The sequence below is a fragment of the Gouania willdenowi genome, chromosome 3, assembly GCF_900634775.1.
Source record: "Gouania willdenowi chromosome 3, fGouWil2.1, whole genome shotgun sequence".
NCBI classification, from domain to species: domain Eukaryota; kingdom Metazoa; phylum Chordata; class Actinopteri; order Blenniiformes; family Gobiesocidae; genus Gouania; species Gouania willdenowi.
Window position 1 is genome coordinate 2845436 of NC_041046.1, and position 24602 is coordinate 2870037.

At 40.0% G+C, this 24602-nt stretch overlaps 1 protein-coding gene across 2 annotated transcripts in view; it reads right to left on the minus strand.

Annotated features, from left to right (window-relative positions):
• spg21 (SPG21 abhydrolase domain containing, maspardin) overlaps window positions 1-6385 on the minus strand; it is a 67933-nt gene extending 61548 nt beyond the window's left edge. For both annotated transcript variants that reach the window (XM_028435913.1, XM_028435903.1), the window contains exons 1-2: window positions 6245-6385; window positions 6098-6160 (exon numbers count right to left, since the gene is read on the minus strand). In XM_028435913.1, the coding sequence (XP_028291714.1) occupies window positions 6098-6160 (63 nt within the window). In that variant the 5' untranslated portion in view covers window positions 6245-6385. The remainder of the gene's footprint in view (window positions 1-6097; window positions 6161-6244) is intronic.
• Window positions 6386-24602: the final 18217 nt, after the last annotated feature.

A 24602-nucleotide genomic window follows, 5' to 3' on the forward strand; every position in this document is an offset into this window, starting at 1 on the left:
CAGCTTTGGGGCTTTCTGATCACTGTCTGATTCACCTCATCCCGACCTACAGGCATAAGTTTAAATCTGCTAAACCTGTAGTAAGGACTGTAAAGAGGTGGACAGAGGAGTCAAAGCAGGAGTTACAGGACTGCTTTGACTGCACTGATTGGAGTGTTTTTGAAGCTGCATCAGACAACCTAGATGAACTCACTGACACTGTGACATCTTACATCAGCTTCTGTGAGAACATGTGTGTGCAGACACATACAACAACAACAAACCCTGGTTCACACCTCAACTTAGGATGCTACGTCAGGCTAAGGAGGAAGCCTACACGAGTAGGGACTGGGTCCTGTTTAAGCAGGCTAAGTACACACTAACCAAGGAGATCATAGGAATGGGATCCACACAAGGTTCCTGCTGCTTAACAGAAGGTTTTCCTTGCCGCCATGATGAATTCATGTTGGGTGTGGGATACATATGTTTGTGCATATACGTATATATGCATATGTGTGTATCCATAAAATGAAGAGTCCGTCCTTAAGACTGCTCTACTGTAAAGTGTCTTGAGATACCATTGGTTATGATTTGGCGCTATACAAATAAAAGATTGATTGATTGATTGATTCATCAGAGTAGCCAAGAGGTGCTACAGTGAGAAGCTAAAACAAAGCTTCTCAAACAAAGTCCCTTCAGAAGTGTGGAAAGGCCTGCGTGAGGTTACTAACTACAGGAAACCCTCCCCCCACCCTGCAGGTAACAATAGACTGGCTGAAGACCTGAATAGCTTTTACTGCAGGTTTTCACACCCACCCCCCAGCTCATTAGCATCAGCCCATCACCTGGACTCTGCCCTTCCTGCCCCGCCCACTTCCCCCGCTACCTCACCCTCTGACCCCCCACCTGCCCTGAAGATCATTGAAAGAGATGTGTGGCAGCTATTCAAGAAACAAAAGATCAAAAAGGCTCCAGGACCAGACGGAGTGTCTCCCTCCTGCCTGAAAGCCTGTGCTGAGCAGCTGGCCCCCATCTTCACACGGATCTTCAATACATCACTGGAGCTGTGTGTAGTACCTTCCTGCTTCAAAAGCTCCAGCATCATCCCAGTCCCAAAGAAACCTGCCATCACAGGACTCAATGACTATCGACCCATTGCTCTGACGTCCGTAGTCATGAAGTCCTTTGAGAGGCTGGTATTGAGCCACCTGAAGGACATCACAAGGCCCCTGCTGGACCCCCTGCAGTTTGCCTATCGGGCAAACAGGTCTGCCGAGGATGCAGTCAACATAGGACTGAACTACATCCTGCATCACCTCGACTCCCCAGGGACCTATGCTAGGATCCTGTTTGTGGATTTCAGCTCTGCGTTCAACACCATCATCCCGGACATCCTTCACCAGAAATTAACCCAGCTCACAGTGCTGGCCTCCACCTGTCAGTGGCTCACCAACTTCCTGACTGACTGGAAGCAGCAAGTAAGGCTGGGAAGCATCTCATCCAGCACCCGGTCGGTCACTCAACACTGGCGCCCCCCCAGGGGTGTGTTCTCTCCCCACTTCTATGGGGACGAGTCTGCCTTCAGACGGGAGGTGGAACAGCTGGCTCTCTGGTGCAGTCAGAACCATCTGGAACTGAATCCACTCAAGACTGTGGAGATGACAGTGGACTTCAGGAGAACCCCCCCCCCACTCCCCCCCCTTACCATTCTGAATAGCAAAGTTGCTACCGTGGACTCCTTCAGGTTCCTGGGATCCACAATCTCACAGGACCTGAAGTGGGCCTCCCACATAGACACAACCAGGAAAAAGGCACAGCAGAGAATGTACTTCCTGCATCAGCTGAGGAAGTTCAACCTGCCCCAGGAGCTGCTGATCATGTTCTACACCTCCATCATTCAGTCTGTTCTGTGCACCTCCATCACTGTCTGGTTTGGATCTACAACCAAACTAGACAGACACAGACTACAACGGATAATCAGGACTGCAGAAAAGATCATTGGTGTTGATCTGCCCTCCATCCAAGACTTATACCTGTCCAGGGTCAGGAAACGGGCAGGTAACATCACTGCAGACCCCTCACACCCTGCACACAATCTGTTTAAACTCCTCCCCTCCGGCAGACGCTACAGATCACTGTACGCCAAAACTACCTGCCATAAAAACAGTTTCTTCCCCGAGGCTGTCACTCTGATCAACACTAAACAGTCAAAGAGTGTCAGACCTGTTTCTGTTACTGTGAAATAACCATGGAACTAAACATAACAACCCTGGATCAATCTGTCACTGAGAATGTTCATGGACATAATATTTTAATTTAAATGTTCACCTGCACTACTCATCAATGCACTACTGCACTATTATCTTATTATTATTATTGTATTTTATTTTATTTCATTATTATTATTATTATTACTATTATTATTATTATCTTGTTATTTCATTTAGTTTGCACATATTAGTCTAATTACTGTTTATATTTATGTTTATACTTCTTATTTTTATTTATTTTTTTCTAGTTGACTGTTATTATTTAATGTTTACACTATCAGAGAGAGAGCACAGTTCACCAAGACAAATTCCTCGTGTGTATTCATACATTACTTGGTCAATACAGTTGATTCTGATTCTGAATTTGTGAATTGGACTGAAAAGTAGATTTTTTTTTTAAAGTTTTCCAAAAATGGAATCAAACCTATTATACAGTAGGGGTAAAAATAGCTGTGGTAAAAATGAATGTGCTTCATGAAGCTGAAACAGTAATGTAATATTTAATAAGCGCAAAGTGATATTGATCAACACTTGTTAGCAGACAGTTAAGTTACCTGTTTTTAACACTGCTGAAGTATATTTTTGAAAAGGTTTTTAACTTGTTAAGGTTTGAACATGTTTTTGTCATCAGACAAATAGGAGGCGAACAGAGGGGTATTTCATCAAACCCAGCTCAGGGTTAAGTCCAGGTTAAACCTGAGAGTCCGGCTCCATTAAGTCGGGTTCTAACTGGAACGGCGGTTTCATGAAGAGGAAACACCTTAGTTACCATAGTAACAGTCCGTGGGTCAAACTTGCTCCCGACCAGGTTTAAGCAGTAGGCTTGGCTTAAGCTGCAGACGCACCCTCATGAAACCATGTCATAATTTTGAAAGAAGTCATTTAGTGATGCTTTAAAACACTCAACAAAGATCTACAAAAGGAAAAAGGAGTCAAAAGGACTTCAGTTATACTTTTCTTTTTTCTTTAAATATCGCTTTAATACAGTATTTTAAAAGGAAATTAAACAAAATATCATGGTAAATGTTAAACTAGAATCATTGTTACATGTTTAATGTGTACCATAAACTGTGTATCTATCGCCTCTGTTTACCGTACAGTACAGAGGTCTATTTATTGATCAGAGATTAATAATGAGAAAGCTTTGAATACAGAGAAAGAAAGGCATTTCAGGGACAGTCACAGACCAGAGTTAAGGCTCCCCAACTAAAATACATTATCGCTTTTCAGGATGTGCGCGCTGCTCAGTGCTCACCTGCACCTGAAGTGCAGTGCAGTGTTAGACGTTACATCCAGCAGTACACACACAGCACCACTGAGCTGCTTCCTCTGTTCATTAGAATTTAACATTTAGTGCTGAGTTCAACAAACTAAAATTTGGAAAACTAAACACAAAAACAACAAACCCCCACCCCTATATATAAGAATAAAAAATGAATTCAAAAACACTATTTAAAACTAACGGACGTTTTAGCTTGCAATTCTACCCTACATAACAGTCTTAATTAAATTTGGTCTTCTAATATTTAACAATACAGGACCAAATTGATTTATGTAATGTGGGTCTAAAGCAGACATAGGCAACTGGCGGCCCGAGGGTCATGACAGAAAAATACACAAAACAAGAGCAAGAATACATTAAAAAAAATACAACATTGCAGGAAAAGACAGTAAAAGACAAGATAAGAACACAGAAAATGCATCCGAAAACACACAAAACTACTACAAAAATGAACAAAACAACAACAGTAATACACATTACTTAAAAAATATAAAAAATTACAGAAAATGACAACAAAAGTACACAAAAAGACAAGAAAAACACAAAAAATTACTCTGCAAACCCACAGTACTAACTAACAAGCAAATTGACAATAGAAATACACAAAACTTACTCAAAAAAAACACAAAATGGCAGCATAAATACACAATGTTACTGAAAAAATATATATTTTACAGGAAAAATATACAAAAGGACTACAGAAATGCATAAAATGCCTCACGAGTAAGTTAACAACAAACGTACACAGAAAAATACAAAATTACTATAAAAATGTTTTGATCTTTCCTGTATTAATGCTCAGATCGCTCATATTATTCTAAATGCTGACATGAATGTTGATCATGTGGCCCTCCGATCAAACAAACAAATTTTCATGGCCCCGATGTGATAAAAGTTGACTATCTCTGGTCTAAAGCATCAAAGTCATTAAGTAATTAGATGACAAACAGTAAGGTCTTTTACCTGCTTTCTGTGAAGTGTCTTGCGATAACACGTGTTATGAATTGGCGCTATACAAATAATGATCGATTGATTAGTGACGTTATTTTGAGAGTGACGTAATGGCCTCTTTCAATGGCAAAATAAAGAAAATAAAAAAACAAGAATCAACAGAAGTAAGTTCATTTGTAGTTCTAAACATATTTAAGGTGTTTTTTTTACTAACTTTTCATCTCTCCTGCAGCATCCATTACAATTACATGCAAATGGACAATTAATCAAATTAGGCAATGATGTAATTTTAACGTAAAATGTTAAATGCTAAATAAATAGTTTATTTTATTACAAATGTAGTAGGGGCCCAACAAGATGGTTTGTACTAAGGCTGAACGATTAATCGCATTTGCGATATTCTCGCGATATAAAACGCGATTTTCTAATCGCAAAGGCTGCGTTTTTTTTTTTTTTTGGACCGACAAACTACATCCTTATTGGTCCTGTTACCGGTATTTTTAAGGTAACGTTAATCCTCAAGCCTTAGTCAAGCATTGACACCACCGTGCTGCCCATCAGTCCACCTTAAGAACCCACATGCGGAGAGTGCTGGCAGGAAAACCCACTGCGTTGTGGGCTCCCGGGTTGTTTTGGCGGTAGGTTTCCCCACACATCGGCCACTACCGTACCTCGGTTGCCGGCAACGTTTAGTTGGAGTAGTGACTTGCGATCATATATTATCTTACAGCTAAAATGTTGAGTTAATATGGCAAAACGGATAAATCAACATAGTTAGCCTTCTTGTCAGGAGCCAGTGCAGCAGCAGCCATCAGAGGCGCAGCTCACTAATTCTTCTTTTGCACAATTTTTCAGTTAAGTTTTGTTTGATATGCTTGATTTGAATATATGCATTGTTTAGATAGTTGGTTTAGTATAAAAAGGTTATTTATACGGTATTTTTTACTGTTTTATTTATACATTTATAGTGTTTTATTTAGAACTATTTTGTATTTTTAATTTATTTTGTGTGCCATATTGTTAAAAATGTTCAAAAATAAACAGATTGATGTTCATTATTATTATTTTATTTTATATTTTTGTTATTGTGTTTTTCTATTGATTTAAAAAAAAGTAGCGTATCAATAAAATACTGGATCGATAAGAGTAGTAGTACAGTAGTATACCCATCCCTAATGTTGAAGAGGTAAAGACACGGATTTGTTTGCTTTATTGTTGTAATCTGTGCTTTAAAATTTACATTTCATGTTGATTTAAAATTTAAATAAATCTGAAATTGTTTATTATGAAACAGATTGAATTATTGCTTGTGTTCATTGAAAAATACATGATAAGAGGCCCTTGAAAAAAATAATCGTATATATTAAATCGCAATATTGAGGAAAAAAAAATCGCAATTAGATTATTTTCCAAAACCGTTCAGCCCTAGTTTGTACCTTGGGCCCAAAATGTGACGTTACGCCCGTGGTACAACATCTGCATTAATTGAAGGAGGAAAACCCGGAACTTCCACCTTTATTTATAAATGTTCGTTTCGTATCGAATTTAGATTACTACTGCTCAACAATAGACAAAGAAGGTCGAATAAATCGTGTACTTTCCGATAGGCACTTACTCGCTTGAGGGGAACAGCGCTTCTGAACCAGTTGTAGTCAGGAGAACCTTTAATCTGGTCCATCTGCGGGGTACGTCACAAGACACAATAATCACACTGAGAACACAGTCATTTACAGTGGCATGTCGGAGCTTCCAGTGGCCTCACCACAAAAATGTAGACTGCCTCCACAAAATTATAGCTGATATAGTTACCGTTACCGACAAAATGTTATACGTGAGGAAACATTATCCCGCTATCAAACTATAGCCCGTCACATGACAAAATTCTTCTTCGTTTGCTTCTTCTTCTTCTGATGATGATGATTTATTGGCGGTTGGAAAAACAACAACTTGGTGCATTACCGCCACTAGCTGGTATGGAGTGTGGACCAGAATGCTAGTTTGTTTTCCAAACTTTATTAAAAAAAACTAAAACAGTGTCTTTATTATTCAATTAAAAAATCAATTAAAATGAAAATAATTTCAATAAAAAAAAAAAAATTCAATCATATAAAGTTTACGCCAATCAAGTCTTTAATTATTTCATTAAAAAAAAACATTTCAAATCAAAGAAAAAAATTGTTTGTATGCCCAAAATATTGCATTTAAAAACTTTTTTTTTTGATTGAAGTGAAAAAAGTTTTGAAGCTCCTTTTTTTCCTTTTTTTTTTTTTTGATTTAATCATTTTGACAAACGTCCTGCGGTGGGTGGAGCTTCCCCATTTTTCAGTATTGTTTGAATGACAAGCCTTTTCACCAATGGCATTTAACATAGGATTCTCTCTCCACAACAAGCAAGTAGCCATTTGCAATGTACAGGTGTGCCATAGAATGCAATGGGGCCATTATTGTAACAAAACTATTTGTGTGTGCGTATGTCAATCTGTGTGTGTAGAATTGCAATATGTAAAATTATTTGTGTGTGTAATACAATCCGTGTGTCTGTGTTAACATCACATGCATGTGTCATCAAACCGGGACACTCTATTGGCTGTCTCTGTGCACAGGACTTTTGGGGTAGTATCTAGCTGCAGCCCCAGAGCGAAAGCCCCTGACGGGACACAAGCCTCTTGCTAGGCGGATGTGCCCCTGGCTGGACGGAGGTGACGTAGAATACCAGTAACCCAATCCACTGTTCTGGCAGCTTTGCAATACTTACCTTTCTTTTTGACTAACCCTAACATAACTGAGGGATATTTAGGGACAATGTTTACACACTACACCCAATGGAAGAGGAGGGGCTAAGGAGATAAAGCCAGGGAGAAAGACAAAGCTCGCTCTCTTCATCTGGATCCCCGCATGGTAAAGGAACTCAGAGCCGGCACCGAATAGTATCTCACTCACTCATAAATAATATCTGTAATCAATGGTGTTAAATCCATTCCTTGACTTCATCTTCATTATAAGTGTATGATTATAAATGTGTGCCTTCCTCCAGCATTAAAGAATTGGGCAGGTTGTCAGCTCCGGACGGGACCGGAGTGCATGTCGGCTCTGGTCGGCAGTGTTGATCTTCTAGGGAACGGACCAGAGCACATGTAAAGAATATAACCCAACATAACCCTAACCGCTACTGCCTCTACTTCCTAGCTACGTTTGAGGTTTAACTTCCTGGCTAAATTCGAGGTTTGTCGCATTGAAAATAGCTTCCGCTGTCATGTCAGGGGCACTTCCGTCCAGCCAGGGGCACATCCGCCCAGCCAGAGGCTTGTGTCCCATGAGGGGTTTCTGCTCTGGGGCTGCAGCTGGATACTATTGGACTTTTGGAATACATGAATGCAATCTTTTTAATACTTGTATCTCATGCAATACGGCTAGAAACAGGCAGTTGTCGCTGGTATCAAGTGACAGAGCCTCCAAGTGGAGGCAAACTTCACAATAGACTTAATACGTTACCCGGATAAGCTGCGTTTTTTTGGTTTTCAAATTCAAAGTCTTTAATGGCAAAATCTTGTTCTTGTTGTGAGATATTTGGATATTTATGGGAAAATTAGAGCAAGAGCTCCGGCACATTCTGAGCGAACAGAAATTATACAGTAACAGTATATAATTATTATTAATAATAATAATAATAATAATAATAATAATAATAATAATAATGTACTTCTTGACATTTTATTTAGACACATAATCAACCTAGGATTGAATCCCCATGCTGCAGTTTTATTTATGATGATTTCGGGTGATAGAGACTTTTTTTGTGGGGTAAACTTTTTAAATTCACCCCATGTGTGTATATAGCAGGAGCTGGAAATACTCTACATAACCAGAGTGTGTTTCATGGACCTACAACTTTCCTAGCCTTTCAGATATAGCGGTGTGGTGCATTTTCAGGCAGACTGCTTTTCAATACAATTTTTCAGATTCTTGTCTGATTGTCCCCACCTTCCTCACTGCCTCTGCATAAGATTATTCCCTGTGATACTTTGATTCTCCATACTTTCTTAGCTTTCTTCCCTGCCTCACACCCTCGATAAGCCACAGTGACATGCAGTCAGGGTACCCAAGGGTGAATTGATATTTTGATTATTTGTTTTAATTATAATATAATTATCAATTATTTATTTTTCAATTTCCGATAGCCTACAATACCTATAAGTTTGAAAGTGTCAGCATTTTGTGCTTTCCATAAAACATCGCTATTTCCTAACCGCTGTAAGGCAGGAGGAGGCCACACCCCTTCTCAAAGGCACGTTGCTGCTCCGCCTCTGTTCCCATAGCGTGTTTTTATGTGTTTGCACATGCGCAGTCAGGGAGGGGAGAGGAATTTTTCACACCTTGCAAGCCTTTTCACACTTTCGCTCTGGTTCAGTATTTCTGCATTTGGTCTCCAAAGTAGAAATGATGAGTTAGCTGCTAAAGGAAATGCTACACACAAGCTAAAAAAATCAGGTTTTTCCTGGCTTTTCGACAGTGATCAATCAACTAAACAGTGCTGTTTCACTTATCGGCCTGTCCATCTTGTGCACTTCCTTCAAATTTGTAAAATATAATCTTAATAAAAATAATCATGGACCTGGTTAGAGAATGGTGAGCCTTGTAAATTTTCCTTTTCAAAGTGAGAACTCATACTGTGCTTTTCACACTCAAAAATCTAGCTTTACTATCAATAATAACAATACATTTTATTTATAAGCACATTTCAAAAACACTTTACAGTTGTTAAAAGAAAAACTATCAACAATAAAAGTAAATAGAGAAAATACAAGAGTAGGAAGCAAAGGAGCTCTAGCTATAATACTGCTTCTCACATCGGATATGATTATCATCAACTGTAATGCAGATTTCACTTGTTTGTTGCTCAATCGTCTGACTGTGGCACAAAAAGAGGCGTACAAACAGGGGAGTTTTGAGAGGATCGTTCATGTATAACAAGCAGAGGACTCGATAGACCATTTCTCACATTGTCATGTAGGGTCACCGGCCAGATGTGAAATGGTCCGAATTTGCATATTTATAGAAATAGCTTATAGCTTGCTCTAAAATGAGAATTCATTTCAGCTGGTCATCAAACCTGGGAAACCCACGGATCATTGCAACTAAGTCCCGAAACCGCTTCCAAGACATCATGCAACACCTACGCTTTGATGACATGTTCACGCGCAGTGAGCGAGCGGAGATCGATAAGTTTGCTGCAATTTCCGATGTGTGGGGTTTCATTTGTCACCAACTACATCACATCCTACAACCCTGGTTGACACATCACTATTGATGAACAGCTTTTCCCGTCAAAGACTCGCTGCTGTTTCCTGCAGTACATTGTAACAAAACCTGACAAATTTAGGATCAAATTTTGGGTGGCTTGCGACTTGAAATCCAAGTACATCTGCAATATCCTCCCATATCTTGGCAAGGACCCCAGTCGTCCTAGTGGGGAGAGGCTGTCAGAGAGTGTAGTGATGAGGCTGATGGAACCAATCACGAACAAGGGCCGAACTGTCACCACCAACAATTTCTTCACATCGCTGTCACTTGCACAACGACTGCTTAGCCTGAAAACCACCATCCTTGGCACAGTTAACAAGATTTGCAGGGAAAGTCCTCTGTCAACTAGACAAACGAACCGCATTCAATTCACCACTCAGGTATGTTGCAGGTCTTTTTTTCATCAACACCTGTGTGTCATTGTGTGTGCTGTGAAAACAATTTATCTTATTTATTAGGTGTTTTCAACCACTGGTGCCATGCTGACAGTGTATGCGCCCAAACGGAAGAAGACTGTCTACGTTCTCAGGAGCATGCACAGCATGGTTGAGACTGAGGATACCACCAAAAGGAAGCCAAACACCATCACCCAATACAACACAACAAAGTGCGGCGTAGATGTGATGGACCAGATGGTGCGGGAGTACAGTGTGCGCACAGGAACATGGCGATGGCCAGTCGCAGTATTCTACAACATGATTGACATGGCAGCACTGAATGCATATGTGCTTTATCAAACATGCACCGGGAGACAGGAGAGACAGATAGACTTCCTGTTGGAGCTTGCAACAAAGTTGTCTAACTCTCATGTGGGTGCGAAGAAGGCATGCAAAGAGCAACTTCTTCTTCAACAACCTCCCACACCTGGTCCTGGGAAAAGGGCTAAGTGTCAGGTCAACCATCGATGCAAGAAAAATTGTGCCTCTGTACGATGTGTTGACTGCTACAAATACACATGTGGCAAATGTAGAAAGAACATACCATGGCAGTGCCAGGTATGTTCCGACCAATGCTGAGTTAGGGAGCGAGTGCTGAAATGACACACACACGCACACGCACACGCACACACACACACACACACACACACACACACACACACACACACACACACACCTAATAATGCATACTTTTTAAAATTGTAAATATTTGTTTTATTACTTGTATTTTGTACTATTTTCCTGTTTTCCTAAACTATGATAAAAACAAACAAAAAACAAATCTCAGTTGTTCTTTTGTATATTTCTCATGTCACACACTCCTCATCAATAAACCTCAGCAAGAACTGAAAAAAAAGTGGCTCCCCCTCCTGTGGTGCCTTGTTTACATAACAAAAGCGTTTGTTTGCAGCTTAGGAGAAGGTGTTAGGTGAAAACCTTCAGGTCAAAATGGACTTAAAAAAATGGACTTGATTTCATATAGCGCTTTATCACCACACTGAAGCAGTCTCAAAGCGCTTTACATATCAGCTCATTCACCCAATAACTCTCACATTCACACACCAGTGGGACAGGACTGCCATGCAAGGCGCTAGTCAACCACTGGGAGCAACTTAGGGTTCAGTGTCTTGCCCAAGGACACTTTATAGTTATAAAGATCAAATGACCCCTCAATGGGACTTCTAGTGTTAATCAAATGGAAACTTGGACTGGAATACAAGTCTGTCTGGCACCAGCAGATAGTGTATACAAACTTAAAGAATGCACGTCATACATCTGGTATCCTGTTTACAGAATCATCTATGCACTAAAGGTCTTCCATATAGGTCTCGAAAACTGTGCACATCCTGTAACAGGGTTGTGGAAAACATCATGGTATTACTACTTTGGCCTTTTGTTCATACACATAATGTCACTCATATGCATTTTTGCTAGAGAAGAAATTTTCTTCTTCTTAACTCAGACAAGACTGAGGTCATTGTACTGGGCCCACGACACCTTAGAGAAACCTATGCTAGCCTAACTGCCCTAGATGGCATTACTCTGGCACGAAGCACAACTGTTGGAAACCTTGGGGTTCTATTTGATCAGGATTTATCCTTCAACTCTCACATAAAGCAAACTTCAAGAACTGCCTTCTTTCATCTCCGTAACATTGCTAAAATCAGATCTATCCTGTCTCAGGGCGACGCCGAAAAGCTAGTCCATGCTTTTGTTACCTCTCAACTGGATTATTGTAATTCTCTTTTAGCAGGCTGCCCGAGCAAGTCGCTTAAGACACTTCAGCTGGTTCAAAATGCTGCAGCACGTGTACTGACTAAAACTAGGAGAAGAGATCACATTACTCCTGTATTAGCCTCTCTGCATTGGCTTCCCATAAAATATAGAATAGAATTCAAGATTCTTCTTCTCACTTATAAAGCCCTAAATGGACAGGCACCAGTCTATCTCAAGGAGCTTGTAGTGCCATACAATCCCCCCAGAACACTACGCTCTCAAAATGCTGGACTACTCGTTGTTCCATTTGTCTCTAAAAGTAGTATAGGAGGAAGAGCTTTCAGTTATCAGGCCCCACTTCTCTGGAACCATCTACCAACCACGGTTCGGGGGGCAGACACCCTCTCTACCTTTAAGGTTAGGCTCAAAACATTCCTCTTTGGTAAAGCTTTTAGTTAGGAACCAGCTCATAGCTCATAGTTAAGATGCAATAGGCATAGACTGCCGGTGGGGGGGTCTGGCATGCTCGGTTGGAGAGGGCGTTAAGAGAGAGGTCATTTAGGTTAGAGAGGGACCGGAGAGGGTCCCATTCCTCTCTCAAACACTCCTTCTATGTCTGCTTCTTCCCTTGTGTGTTTGCTCCTGTACTCCTTCTGGCTTTTGTCTTGCAGGTCCGTGGGATCCTCAGTGTGGAGTTACAGAGTCTCAACAACTCTGTCTCCACCCTTTCCTCTGCACACACCCAACACAGCATAACGTGGATGGCTGTTCATCATAGGAATGGGATCCACACAAGGTTCCTGCTGCTTAACAGAAGGTTTTCCTTGCCGCCATGATGAATTCATGTTGGGTGTGGGATACATATGTATGTGCATATACGTATATATGCATTTGTGTGTATCCATAAAATGAAGAGTCCGTCCTTAAGACTGCTCTACTGTAAAGTGTCTTGAGATACCATTGGTTATGATTTGGCGCTATACAAATAAAAGATTGATTGATTGATTGATTGATTGATGATTGATAGAGTCAATTCTTTACTCTAAAAGAGAAACAAACCTTTAATATCAAACATTAAATGCTTTAATACACTTCAACCACTGCCATAGTGAGACATCTCACAAAATATAATGAAACAGAACTTTAGGTTATGTATATAATGCAGGTTCTGAGTAATATGCATAATATTTCTCACCAGACCACCCTTCTTGCTCTAACGAGGAGAAGAGGTGCTTATTTTGAATGGTGAGTGTCTGTCCGTGTCCTCCTTTTATAGGATGTGGGAGGGTCCCTAGTGGACTGATGTGCCTCACCAGCCAATCAGGATTGGCAGACTGAAATAATGCTTCTGATAAATGCAGACAGAGGTTGCATCCCATATGCAGCTATTGTCCATCCAAAACTTTTATGGCGTGTTTCCACTGGCGGTATCGACTCTACTCTACTCTACTCTCCTTTTTTCCATTTCCACTGAGAAAAAGTACCTGTTCCGTGGTACCTGGAGGTACTTTTTTCAGTACCTGCTTCGTAGCCATTCCGAAAAAATCCCCCGGGTAGGAAAATGTGACGTAGGCACAAAGCTGACACTGACTGGTTCAGAGAATCCTCTCAGTTGCGTCATCAACACACGCATAGAGAGAGAAAAAAAGCTGGCTGCCATTATTGTTGTTTGCAAAACTTGAGGATGGCTACAAGAAAGTTCACTGCGTGGAGTCTGAATGAGGTTCAGACTTTCCTCACGTTGCTTGCTGATGACCGCATGCATTCAGAATGAGCTGGATGGCTGTGTTCGCAACAAGCGAGTGTACCTGCAGCTTTCTGTGCAAATGCGTGACCACAGAAGTTAAAAGAACTCAAGAGCGACTACCGCTCCATTAAAGACCACAACGGTCGGAGTGGAGCGAACCGCAAGAAGTGGAAGTGGTTCGACCAAATGGACGCTATTTATGGCCACAGACCTGCAAACAAATGTAGGGAAGGAGGTGTGGAATCAACTGTGGAGCGGTTGAATTCCATGGTGGACGACGGTGAGTAAAAAACGAGTCCTCTCTTTTCTTTCTTTATTTGCTGGCTTTTTTAAAAGCACACGCACAATATAAAAAAGCCAAAACATGAATTTAGCGTTATTGTACTGTGTGCCATTGTTGTAGAGTAATGTGACTTTTATTGCTTCTGTTTTTTATCCAGTAGTAAAAGTCAGTCTGTGTCCCCACTGTGGTGTGATGAATATCTAAATATCACACAAACAGAACAAGATTGAATTTCAAAATGTTGTTCATGTGGTTTTTGATTTTTCAGTATTTCTGTTTTTGTCCTTCTATTTTGATAAGGTTTGCAGGGGAGTGGCTGCCTAGTGGTTAAGGACACTTGCCTTGTAATCAGAGGGTTCCGGGTTCAAGCCCCACCTGCGTGGAATCTTGAGCAAGTCCCTTAACCCCGAATTGCACCCCAGGCGCTGCAAAATGGCTGCTGACTGCCCCCCAGGGGATGGGTTAAATTGCAGAGGTGTGTAACCACATATACCAATGAAGTTAGAGTTTTTTTAAAAAAAATAAATAAATAAGCAAAGAGTGAAGGGTACATGGATTTCTCATAAACTATTTGGCAATTAAATGTATTCATAATTCTTTTCAAAGGTGATTTTCAAACAAGTGAGGGTACCACCGAGTCAACACCATCACCACACTCCGATTGCCCAGCAACGCCCCCATGTGCTTCACCTTCATTGTCTGGCACACCCAGAGGTAGGTGCAGCCCCTTCCATTGTAGACTGTTCTTGGCAATGCCACTCATACCAGAGACATGTTTATTGAAAGTAATCCAAGTCCAAAATGAGTGCTTTAATAAACTTTTTCCGTCTTCCAGTCAACTGAAAGAGAGGATGATGTCATTGCGCTGATGCACCAGATACACACATCTGATGTGGAGGATCGTGCACAGAGGCTCTGTAAGCAGGTGCTCCATAATGCTGCTCTGTGCAGGGAACAAGAGGCAGCCCTGCGGAAATAGTTTATATGTTTATACTACCTAGGATTACTGTTTGCATGTGTCAGTGGCGGCTGCTGGTCTTTCATGCAGGGGAAGCTCATTTTCTGCCTACTTCAGAAAATGTATCTGTTTATTTAAATGTGAATTCTAGTAGAATTCACATTTTGTTGTCAACAACTATTTGTAGATTATCACACACACGCGCGCGCGCACACGCACGCGCGCAGCTGCTGCGCGCTGGAGTGTGAGTGTTTGGTCAAAAGTCTCACAACACAAGCAGTAACAGTCTCCACAAACACCAAAAACAGACACTAGGTTTGTCAGAAGTTGATGAAAACAAAGACAAATTCGCTATGAGAGGATCAGCAAAGTCTCCGTGTCAACACAGAGCAATGGACTGAAATATTTGAAAAACCCGCCTGTGTGCTTACAACGTCATACTCTCTGATTGGCTCATTTCGCTGTCAATCAAAATTGAATTAGCCTGAGACAGATCATCCAATCATCATCCATTATTCCAGCGTCCGGAACAGACAGATCCAGCCCACTGCTCCATAGACCTCCTGTGAATCCCGGCGTCCGATGGGCGGGACTAAGCGCGTCATAACCGAACATTTATCCAATGAGCGTCTAGTTTGACTGCAGTGGATCAACCACTAAATCCTCTCCCATTGAAGTCAATTGAAGCTGAACTTCACCACTGTTTATTAACACTGTGACGCTGCGGTAATGAATGAAGAACGTCACGCTGTCACTGTCAGTTTCCTGTTATAAGAAGCTGATTCTGAACTAAACATACATGTGTTCTGTCATATATTTAGTCAATGAAATGTACACACAACACTACATATTTGACCACTGATTTTAGGGGAAGCTGAGGTTCCCTTAGCATCCGCCACTGGCATGTGTATATATCACTTTTTGTACATCTGTATATTAATAACTGTTTGATGTGTTAAAAATCTTTTAATAACATTTTTGGGCTTTAAAAACATTGGTATAATTTTTTTTTCAAAGAGTAATCTTCATGCAGATTCAAGGAGAGCTTCTTCCCCAGAGCCATAACCACACTGAACCTGGACATGCATTGATCGTCCCACCCTTACCACACATTTCATACTGTGCAATATTTATACTTTTATCTTCTGAAATAGTTTACATTTTGTTCTGTGCAATATTTACACTTTTATATTTCTGCAATAGTCTATTACATACTTCGCAATATTTATATTTCTGCTATAGTTTGTTTCATACTGTGTAACACTTATATTTTAAATTTCTGCTATAATTTTACTTCATACTGTGCAATATTTATAATTCTGCTTTAGTTTTACTTAATTCTATGTGCAATAATTATAGTTCGGCTATAGTTTTACTTCATACTGTACAATATTCATAATTATGCCATAGTTTTACTTCTGTGCAATATTTACATTTCCTATTCCTGCGATAGCTTTACTTTTCACACTTTTTATTTCTCTGCAATATTTATTAATAATTTACTATGCTGCTACCTGTAAATAAGTCCTACCATACATAGTCCATCATACCTTAATTAGAGTTAGTTTTTTAAATGTTTCAGATTTTTCTTTTTAGCTGTGTGCACATTAAGGTGAAGCCAAATAATCTTGTTGTACAAAGGCATTCTGATCTTATTTAAAATACTCTATGTCAAAAATAATAAATAGTAGTAGTACAATTTTTTTTTCTCTCAATTTTAACTAATTTTTATCCTTGGCCATGGATGCAAGACAATAATAGAACACTTCAGTACAATAACATATCACTACTAAAGATTGGCTAGAAGAAATAAGAAGACCGAGCAGTGGAGCACTCAATAGGGCAGTTTTAATCGAATACATCAATACAATATTTAAATTTTTCAGCTATGCCATAAGTAATGTTTCACCATAAAGAAGTTTGCCATAAAGAAAAAAGGTGGTCAGGTAAAGAAAGATTCAAGTTTTATTGTGTTGACACAAAACAATTTACAAAGTGCCAGATTTTGGAAAAAATTTTTGCATTACCAATAGGCGTAAGGGTATTGAACCTAATGCTTTCCAGTCCATGTTCCTGTGATTTAGCCTTTGTTATCCACCCAATTCCATGACCTTGAAATTTACTATATTCCAAACACTCCTGAATTACACTCTTAGCACTGTTTTCATTACCACACCCACGTAAACAGCTCCAATATGTAAGTGTAAGTTTATCTCTTCTTATACTAATGAAACTTCTCCTAGTTATACCTGTAGTGCCTTGATTGGTGTTGACCTCATTGCCCCAGTACAAATCCTAAATGCTTTATTTACTACTCTATCAATCTTATCCAGGTGTTTTTTGCCAGCTGCACCTTAATCAAAACAACCATAGTCTATTGTTGATCTCATCAGAGCTCTATAACAATGCCTGTTTATCTGCTCCCCATTCTTGCCCCAATATCACTCTCATTAAATTAACAACTCTTTTACATTTCAATTCCATCTTCTCCACATGCGTCTTCCATAGGAACTTCTCTCCTAACCAAATGCCCAGATATTTAAATATATGTGTTCCTTTTTTTCTTGTGAGGATCATGTAACAGGACTTGCTTGTAGAAAGTTTGAATCCTCAATCATATGACCAATGTTCCGTTTTACTTATTGCTTCCTTAATTTTACCCATAACTCTCGAGAGATCTCGTCCCCTTAAAAAAGATAAAGAATACTTTATGTCAAAATGTCAATCAACTTGATTTATTACCCATAAGCCCCGCCCAATTCCCCTACCCACACAGTTAAGCCCCGCCCATCATATTTTTTATTAAAACTGAAATATTAATAATTTTAATATTCATAGATATAAAAAATATTAATGACATTGACATTGAACAGTGTCTTAGACATGTCCAGGCATGCCCGGGCATGTTAGGGTCCTTTACATGTATAATTATTGAGTGTGGTTTCTTTTAGGACTTGTATGTAATAAAAATTAAACTTTGTTTAAAAGTGTGCTTATGGAATGTGTATATAAATAAACTTTATTGTATACAACTGCTTGATGTTTCACTTGTATATTTCCGTAAAAAGTTCAGCATATATCAAAAAAGAAAAGAAAAGAAAAGAAAATGAATACAAAAGTGAAAAGAGAAAAATTCTTCAGAGTCCGACTGCACCCTACGACAGACTGGCTATTTTTCCAAGTCTCGCCCCGACTCCGCCCTCCAATGCTGTGATGCAGGAGGAGGGCTCTCTCTCTCTCTCTCTCTGCCCCTCCTCCGTGTTACCCCTGTGTGTGTGTGTGTGCGTGCAACGCTCAAGGCATATATAGTCAAAGAAATGCTGCAGTACATCCCGAGATTTTTTCCAAATCTAAAGAGAGAAAATGCCGCACGCCAAACGCAGTTTGAATTTCGGCGAAAATAAAGACATCATCCGCGGGGACCCGAGAAAATAGTCAAAGTTTCTAAACGCAGTTCCATGTGATGAGGAGGAAGAGGTGCTGATGCCTGACCCAGCAGGGAAAGCGGTTCATGTGGTGTTATGTGATTTCAGAGAATCCTCAGCATCTTCCAGGTTGAGCAAGATGTTAACCATTGAACGAATGCAATGGCCGGGTCCGAGTGATGGCTTTCATGGTGAATGGCCGATTCATGGAACGACAAAACGATGGGGATAACCGTTTAGACATGAGAATTGTCAACTGGCGCTATACGTCATCGACCACGACGATCCTACGGAGGCATTAAACAATATCATCTCTTTGACGGAGGAGGATTGGCTCGCCATCAATTGGGCCACTCACCCAGAACCTCTATCACCCGAAAAGCTGCAGAAAAGAAGGAAATCAAGAAGATTTATTAACGAGAGTGTTATTGGAGAGACTTCTGCTGGACAGTGTTCTGAAGGGGAAATGGTCAGAGCCATCTGGAGGACAAAGACTCGGCCCAGCGTGAAATGGTTCCTCTTCCTCTCACTCTTTCGTGAACAAGATGGCGAGGAGAAAATCAAACTAGAATTGGTCGATGGTTTGACGATGAAACCGAAAAATCATCATTCCCAACAACGCATTTAAAGAGAAACTGATCGAGGAACATACAGGATACAGCGACAAACTTTTCAGAAACTGTCGAATAAGCTCCGCCTCCTCCATGAAGATATAAGTAGACCGATTCACATTTGAAGCCGGACTACCCATGATCATGGGCTCTCGAAGCCTTATCCCTGATCTATGGCCTAAGAAACCATATCGCCCTTCATACCACCGCCTTCGGAATTCATCGGACATGCACCAGACGTGCCTGGAAAACTACTGACAGTTTCAGGGGATCAAACCGATGGACTAATTCCCATTACTTTTATTAATGAAATAAAACCTGTTTTGGTGCATCTGCTGCGCCGACTCATCAAAAAATTCAGAGATGAGAGCTGTAACGGTTGCAGAATTTCGCACGGGAGTCAACGACAGCACGAATGTCTGGAACCGATGGAGGATTCCAGACATCGGGTTTAGACATGTAAACCCATGTAAATTTGCGATGGTAAAACAGGGGACGGGACCCAGATAAGCAAACTGCTTCTCTCGTCTCCTTTTTCGGCATGTACAAAAAATGTAAAAAAAAAAAAAAAAAAAAAAAAAAAAAAAAAAAAAGTGAATGTAACCATGTCAGAAATAAACTGAATAAATAAAATTAAAAAAAATTATTTTCTGTTAATAAACTATCCCAAACTCGGGAAGAGGTTTTCCGGTTTCATCCCTGCCATACAAAACTACAGAATGATACAATGCTGGATGGGAAGGACCCTGTGAGAATCAAAAACATTGCCTAAACTCTCATTTTCAATCTGATGGATGAGAAAAATCTTAACAAGGTGGCTGACAACACAGATCCAGATGAAGAACTGAGCGAGGCTGCAAAGTTTCTGTTTCTGAAAAAGGCGTACAAAATCTGGAAAGGCTACGATGTTCAAGAATGATGGCGAAGAAGAATGATCCCCAACCCCACCCCCATTCTGATTGAAATTTATCTACTTGATTAAAACTTTTATAATTCTTGTAAAAAAATATATTTGTGTTTTTCTTTTAAATTATAATCATGTGTGTAATAAACTTTTTCTTTTTAGATATAATCATGTGTGTAATGAAATAAACTTTTTTCTTGAGTTATAATCATGTGTGTAATGAAATAAACTTTTTTCGTTAGTTATAATCGTGTGTAATGAAATAAACTTTTTTCTTTTTGGTTATAATCATGTGTGTGCCAAAAAAATAAATAAAATCTGTTCAAATGTACTCAAGTGTTTCTTTTTTTATTTATATAAATTGGTTTTCAAACCTTTGAGCAATCATTTTTCGCATCACTTTTGACTCGTAAGCATGACTGCGTTGAAAAGACATTATTATAATATAACAGACCCTGCTAGCTATGGAGGTGTTAAGAAACTATTCTCCGGTGTTAAAAATGAAAGATTAGACAAAGTAAAAAAATTCCTTTCAAAACAAGACACTTACACACTACATAAACCTGCAAGGTTACATTTTAAACGAAACAGGGTTATAGTTTTAAACCCACTGAATCAATTCCTAGCAGATCTTTGAGATATGCAATATCTATCAGATTTTAATAATGGGAATAAATATATCCTGACTGTTATAGATGTTTTCTCAAAAAAAGCTTTTGCACGTGCAATAAAATCCAAATCAGCAGCCGAGGTGTGCCGAGCTTTTTAATCAATTTTAAAAGACAGTAATTCCTAAAAAGTTGCAGACAGACGACGGTAGAGAGTTTTTCAATAAAATATTTGGGCGTTTAATGAAAAAGCACTCTATAACACATTTTTCAACCTCAAGCGATGTTAAAGCGTCAGTGGTAGAACACTTTAATCGTACGCTAAAATCGAGGATGTGGAGATTTTTTACAGCTAAAAATACCAGGAGGTACATAGACATATTACAAGATTTAATCAAAAGTTATAACGGGTCTTATCACAGCAGTATAAGGATGGCCCCAAAGCAGGTCACCACTGATAACGCGGCACAGGTTTTCAGTAACTTATACAGTAAATCATGCTTTGGGGTGATTAAATTTAGATTTAAATTGGGCGACTCTGTTAGAATTTCTAGATTGAGAGGTTTATTTGAAAAGAAATACAAACAAGGCTTTTCAGATGAGGTTTTTACAATCACGGAATGTCTCCCCCGTCATCCTCCAGTCTATAAACTGGAAGACTATGATGGCGAGGCCCTCAAAGGATCATTTTATGAGGAGGAATTACAAAAAGTCACTAGGCCTCAGTATTATAAATTGGACAAAATTTTGAAACGACGCACATTTAGAAGCGAGAGACAGGTTTTGGTAAAATGGCTGAATTGGCCCAAAAAGTTTAATAGCTGGGTTAACCTGGACGATTTAAGAAAGGTTTAAAACAAATACGAGTCATTTCTAATCATGTCAGGACGGTTTTTATGTGACGCTCCCATCAAATGCCAGCGCCGAGTACTTTAAAGAAAATAAGACCTCTGATTTTAGAGTAGCTCTCTCAAATTGCCTAGATTTAGAAGGTAATTGGGAGGTTGCATTAACCGAAATATCATAACACAGTGGCAAATATCGTACTCTAACACCCTCACTCGATGGTGCCACTCACTTTGACCATAATACTAGTTGCCAAACATATAAGAACAAAACTTTTCAATTTTGGCCCTTGTAGCAGATTTTGTGAACACATCTGCGACCATATTTTCAGTTGGACAATACACCAAAACAATTTTGTTCTGCAATACATTGGACCTGATAAAGTGATACTTGATCTCCAAATGTTTGCTCCTTTGTCGATTCACAGGGTTCTTCACAAGGCATATAGTCCCTTGGTTGTCCTCAAACAGTGTTGTTGTCTGCTCAAAACTGTGGTCCATGTCCTTTAGTATTTGAGTCAGATAGAGTGCTTCTTGAACAGTAGCTGCCAATGCTACATATTCCGCTTCACATGTTGACAGTGCAACGGTTTGTTGTTTCTTTGTTTTCCATGAAACAATAGCACCATCCTGACTTAGGCTAAAGCAATAACCTGTAGTGCTCTTTCTGTCCTCAGCATCGTTGGCCCAGTCAGCATCAGAATATCCCATCAGTTCTAGCTTAGTGTTACACTTGTTATAACACAACTCATAGTCCTTAGTTCCTTGTAAGTACCTGTACACATGCTTTAAAGCAGTCATGTGTTTCTCTCTGGGATCCGACATGTACTGTGACAGTCTACTCACAATCCAGCCGATATCAGGCCTAGTACAGGTTATGATATAGATTAGGCTGCCCAGCATTCCTCTGTACGTTCTTTGGTCAGTTTGGTCCCCTTCTGGAATCAGATCACATTTGATTTCACTAGGAGTGGCTCTGGCTTTACACTCAGCCATGCCAAACCTTTCCAGTATTTTGTTAATATACCTGGACTGGTCCAATTTGACAGTACCCTCGTTTTGTATGAAATCAATCCCAATAAAATGAGTGAGATGTCCAAGGTCTTTCATTTTAAACTTACTTTTCAGTTTCTCCTTGACCTCTCTTAGACACATTTCATTACTTGCAGCCAAAACTATATCATCGACCCACACTAACAAAATCACTTTTTCTTTGTCAGACAGTTTAGTGTAGATACAATGGTCTGCTTGGCTCTGTACAAACTCATTCTCAATCAGAAATTCATGGAGCATCATGTTCCAATTTCTGCCAGACTGTTTAAGTCCATAGATTGATTTGTTTAACTTACACACAAATTGTGTACCATTTTTGGGTTTAACCTGAAAACCTTCGGGTTGGTCCATGTATATTTCGCAATCAATAGCCGCATGTAAGTATGCGGCCTTAACGTCCATCTGGTTTAGTGTCATGTCATGCTGTGCAGCCAGCTGCATCAGCACACGTAGTGACGTTAAGTTGGCTGTTGGAGAGAACGTCTCAGAATAGTCAAGTCCCTCTACCTGACTATAACCCTTTGCTACATACCTGGCTTTGTATGTCTCATTTCCTTTATCATCCTCTTTGAGAGCATATACCCACCTTCCCCCCACTGTCTGTCTACCCTCTGGTAACGGTACAAGTGAGTAGGTGTTGTTCTCTTTAAATGAAGCCATTTCATCTTTCATTGCCTTTTTCCACTTTTCAGATATTGGTGATGTCATAGCCTCCTTATAGGTCTGTGGCAGCCCAACTGTAGCTCGGTAACAATAGTCAATAGTTAACTCACTGCTCTGTACTGCACATTCATAGTCCTCCAAGTATTTAGGTTTCTTTCTGACTCTAACCATTGTACGTGAAGTCTGTGTGTCAGTGGTAAGTTCTGTGTCAATGTCCGAATTTGTGTCTTACTCAGTGTCTGTGACTCTCTGCTCTATTTGTTCGGTCAGTGGCTGACTAGTTTGACTTGGTGTTGTTACCCATTCTACGTGGTGGTCCTCTGGTCGGTCCGTGTCGGTCTGTGAATGACTTTCAGTCACACTCTTTGTTATGAAGTGGACCAGCCTGTGTTTCTAAACCTTGTTTGTCTCTGGAAAATAAACCAAATAAGCAGGTGAATGTCGATCAAAACCAACATAGATTCCCTTTTTGCCTTTTGGGTCTAGCTTTTTCTTGTTTTGCTCATACACCATACACCATACACTCAGAACCAAACTTCTCAATTTTAGCCAAGTTTGGTCTTTTTCCAGTGAAAGGGAAATAGGGCGTCTCCCCTGTTCTCTTACAGTAACACCTGTTCCTTATGACTGCAGCTGTTCTGGCTGCATAAGGCCACAACTCTTTAGATAAACCTGATTCAATCAGCATGCATCTGACCATTTCGAATAGTGTACGCCAGTTCCTCTCCGCTGTCCCATTTTGATGGGGGGAATAAGGCGCTGACCTCTCATGTTTTATAGCATTGTCTCTCAGTAACGACTGGTACTCTTCTGAAACAAACTCTGTCCCATTGTCTGATCTCAGACGTTTTACTTTACCATAAGGTGTTGTGTCCGCCAAGAACTGCTTAGTTGCCTCAACTGTTTTGTTTTTGTTCCTAAGGAAGTACACATAAATAGCACCAGAGAAATCATCAGTGAAAGTGATTGCATACCTTTATACCCTTCAAATGACTCTGGGGCAATAGGCCCACCCAGGTCTGTGTGCACCAGCTCTAATGGCTCTTTGGCCCTTACATTACTTTGTCTGTTCCTGCTTTGGGAAAATTTACCCTGTAGACAAATTTCACATTGATTAGGTCTGCATGTTTTATCTTTGATTTTCATACCATCTACAACCGTTTTGAGTTTTACTGTATCATCTTAGTTGCAATGACCCATCACCTCATGCCAAGTTTTTAGATCAAAAGATGCACTACAGGAGTCCTCATTGTTTACATCATTCTCTGTTACAGTATCCAGATAATACAATCTGTCCTTTACCTTTATTTTACATGTTGTGCCATCAGGAAGGATCATTTTGTTGTTGTCCTTCTCAAAGTTGAACTTTGCTCCTTTTGTAGCTGCTGCCTCCACAGACAGGATGTTCTGTGGGTAACCGGGAATCAGGAGGGTATCTGTGAGTTTGACACTCACCACTCTCCCGTTGCAGTCATTCAGTTCAATCTGCGCGTCCCCCTTCTTTAGGACGCTGCCGGTGATCCGTGTCCCATCCGCCAGCTGCATGACGTGATTCTTGGGCCGGAATGT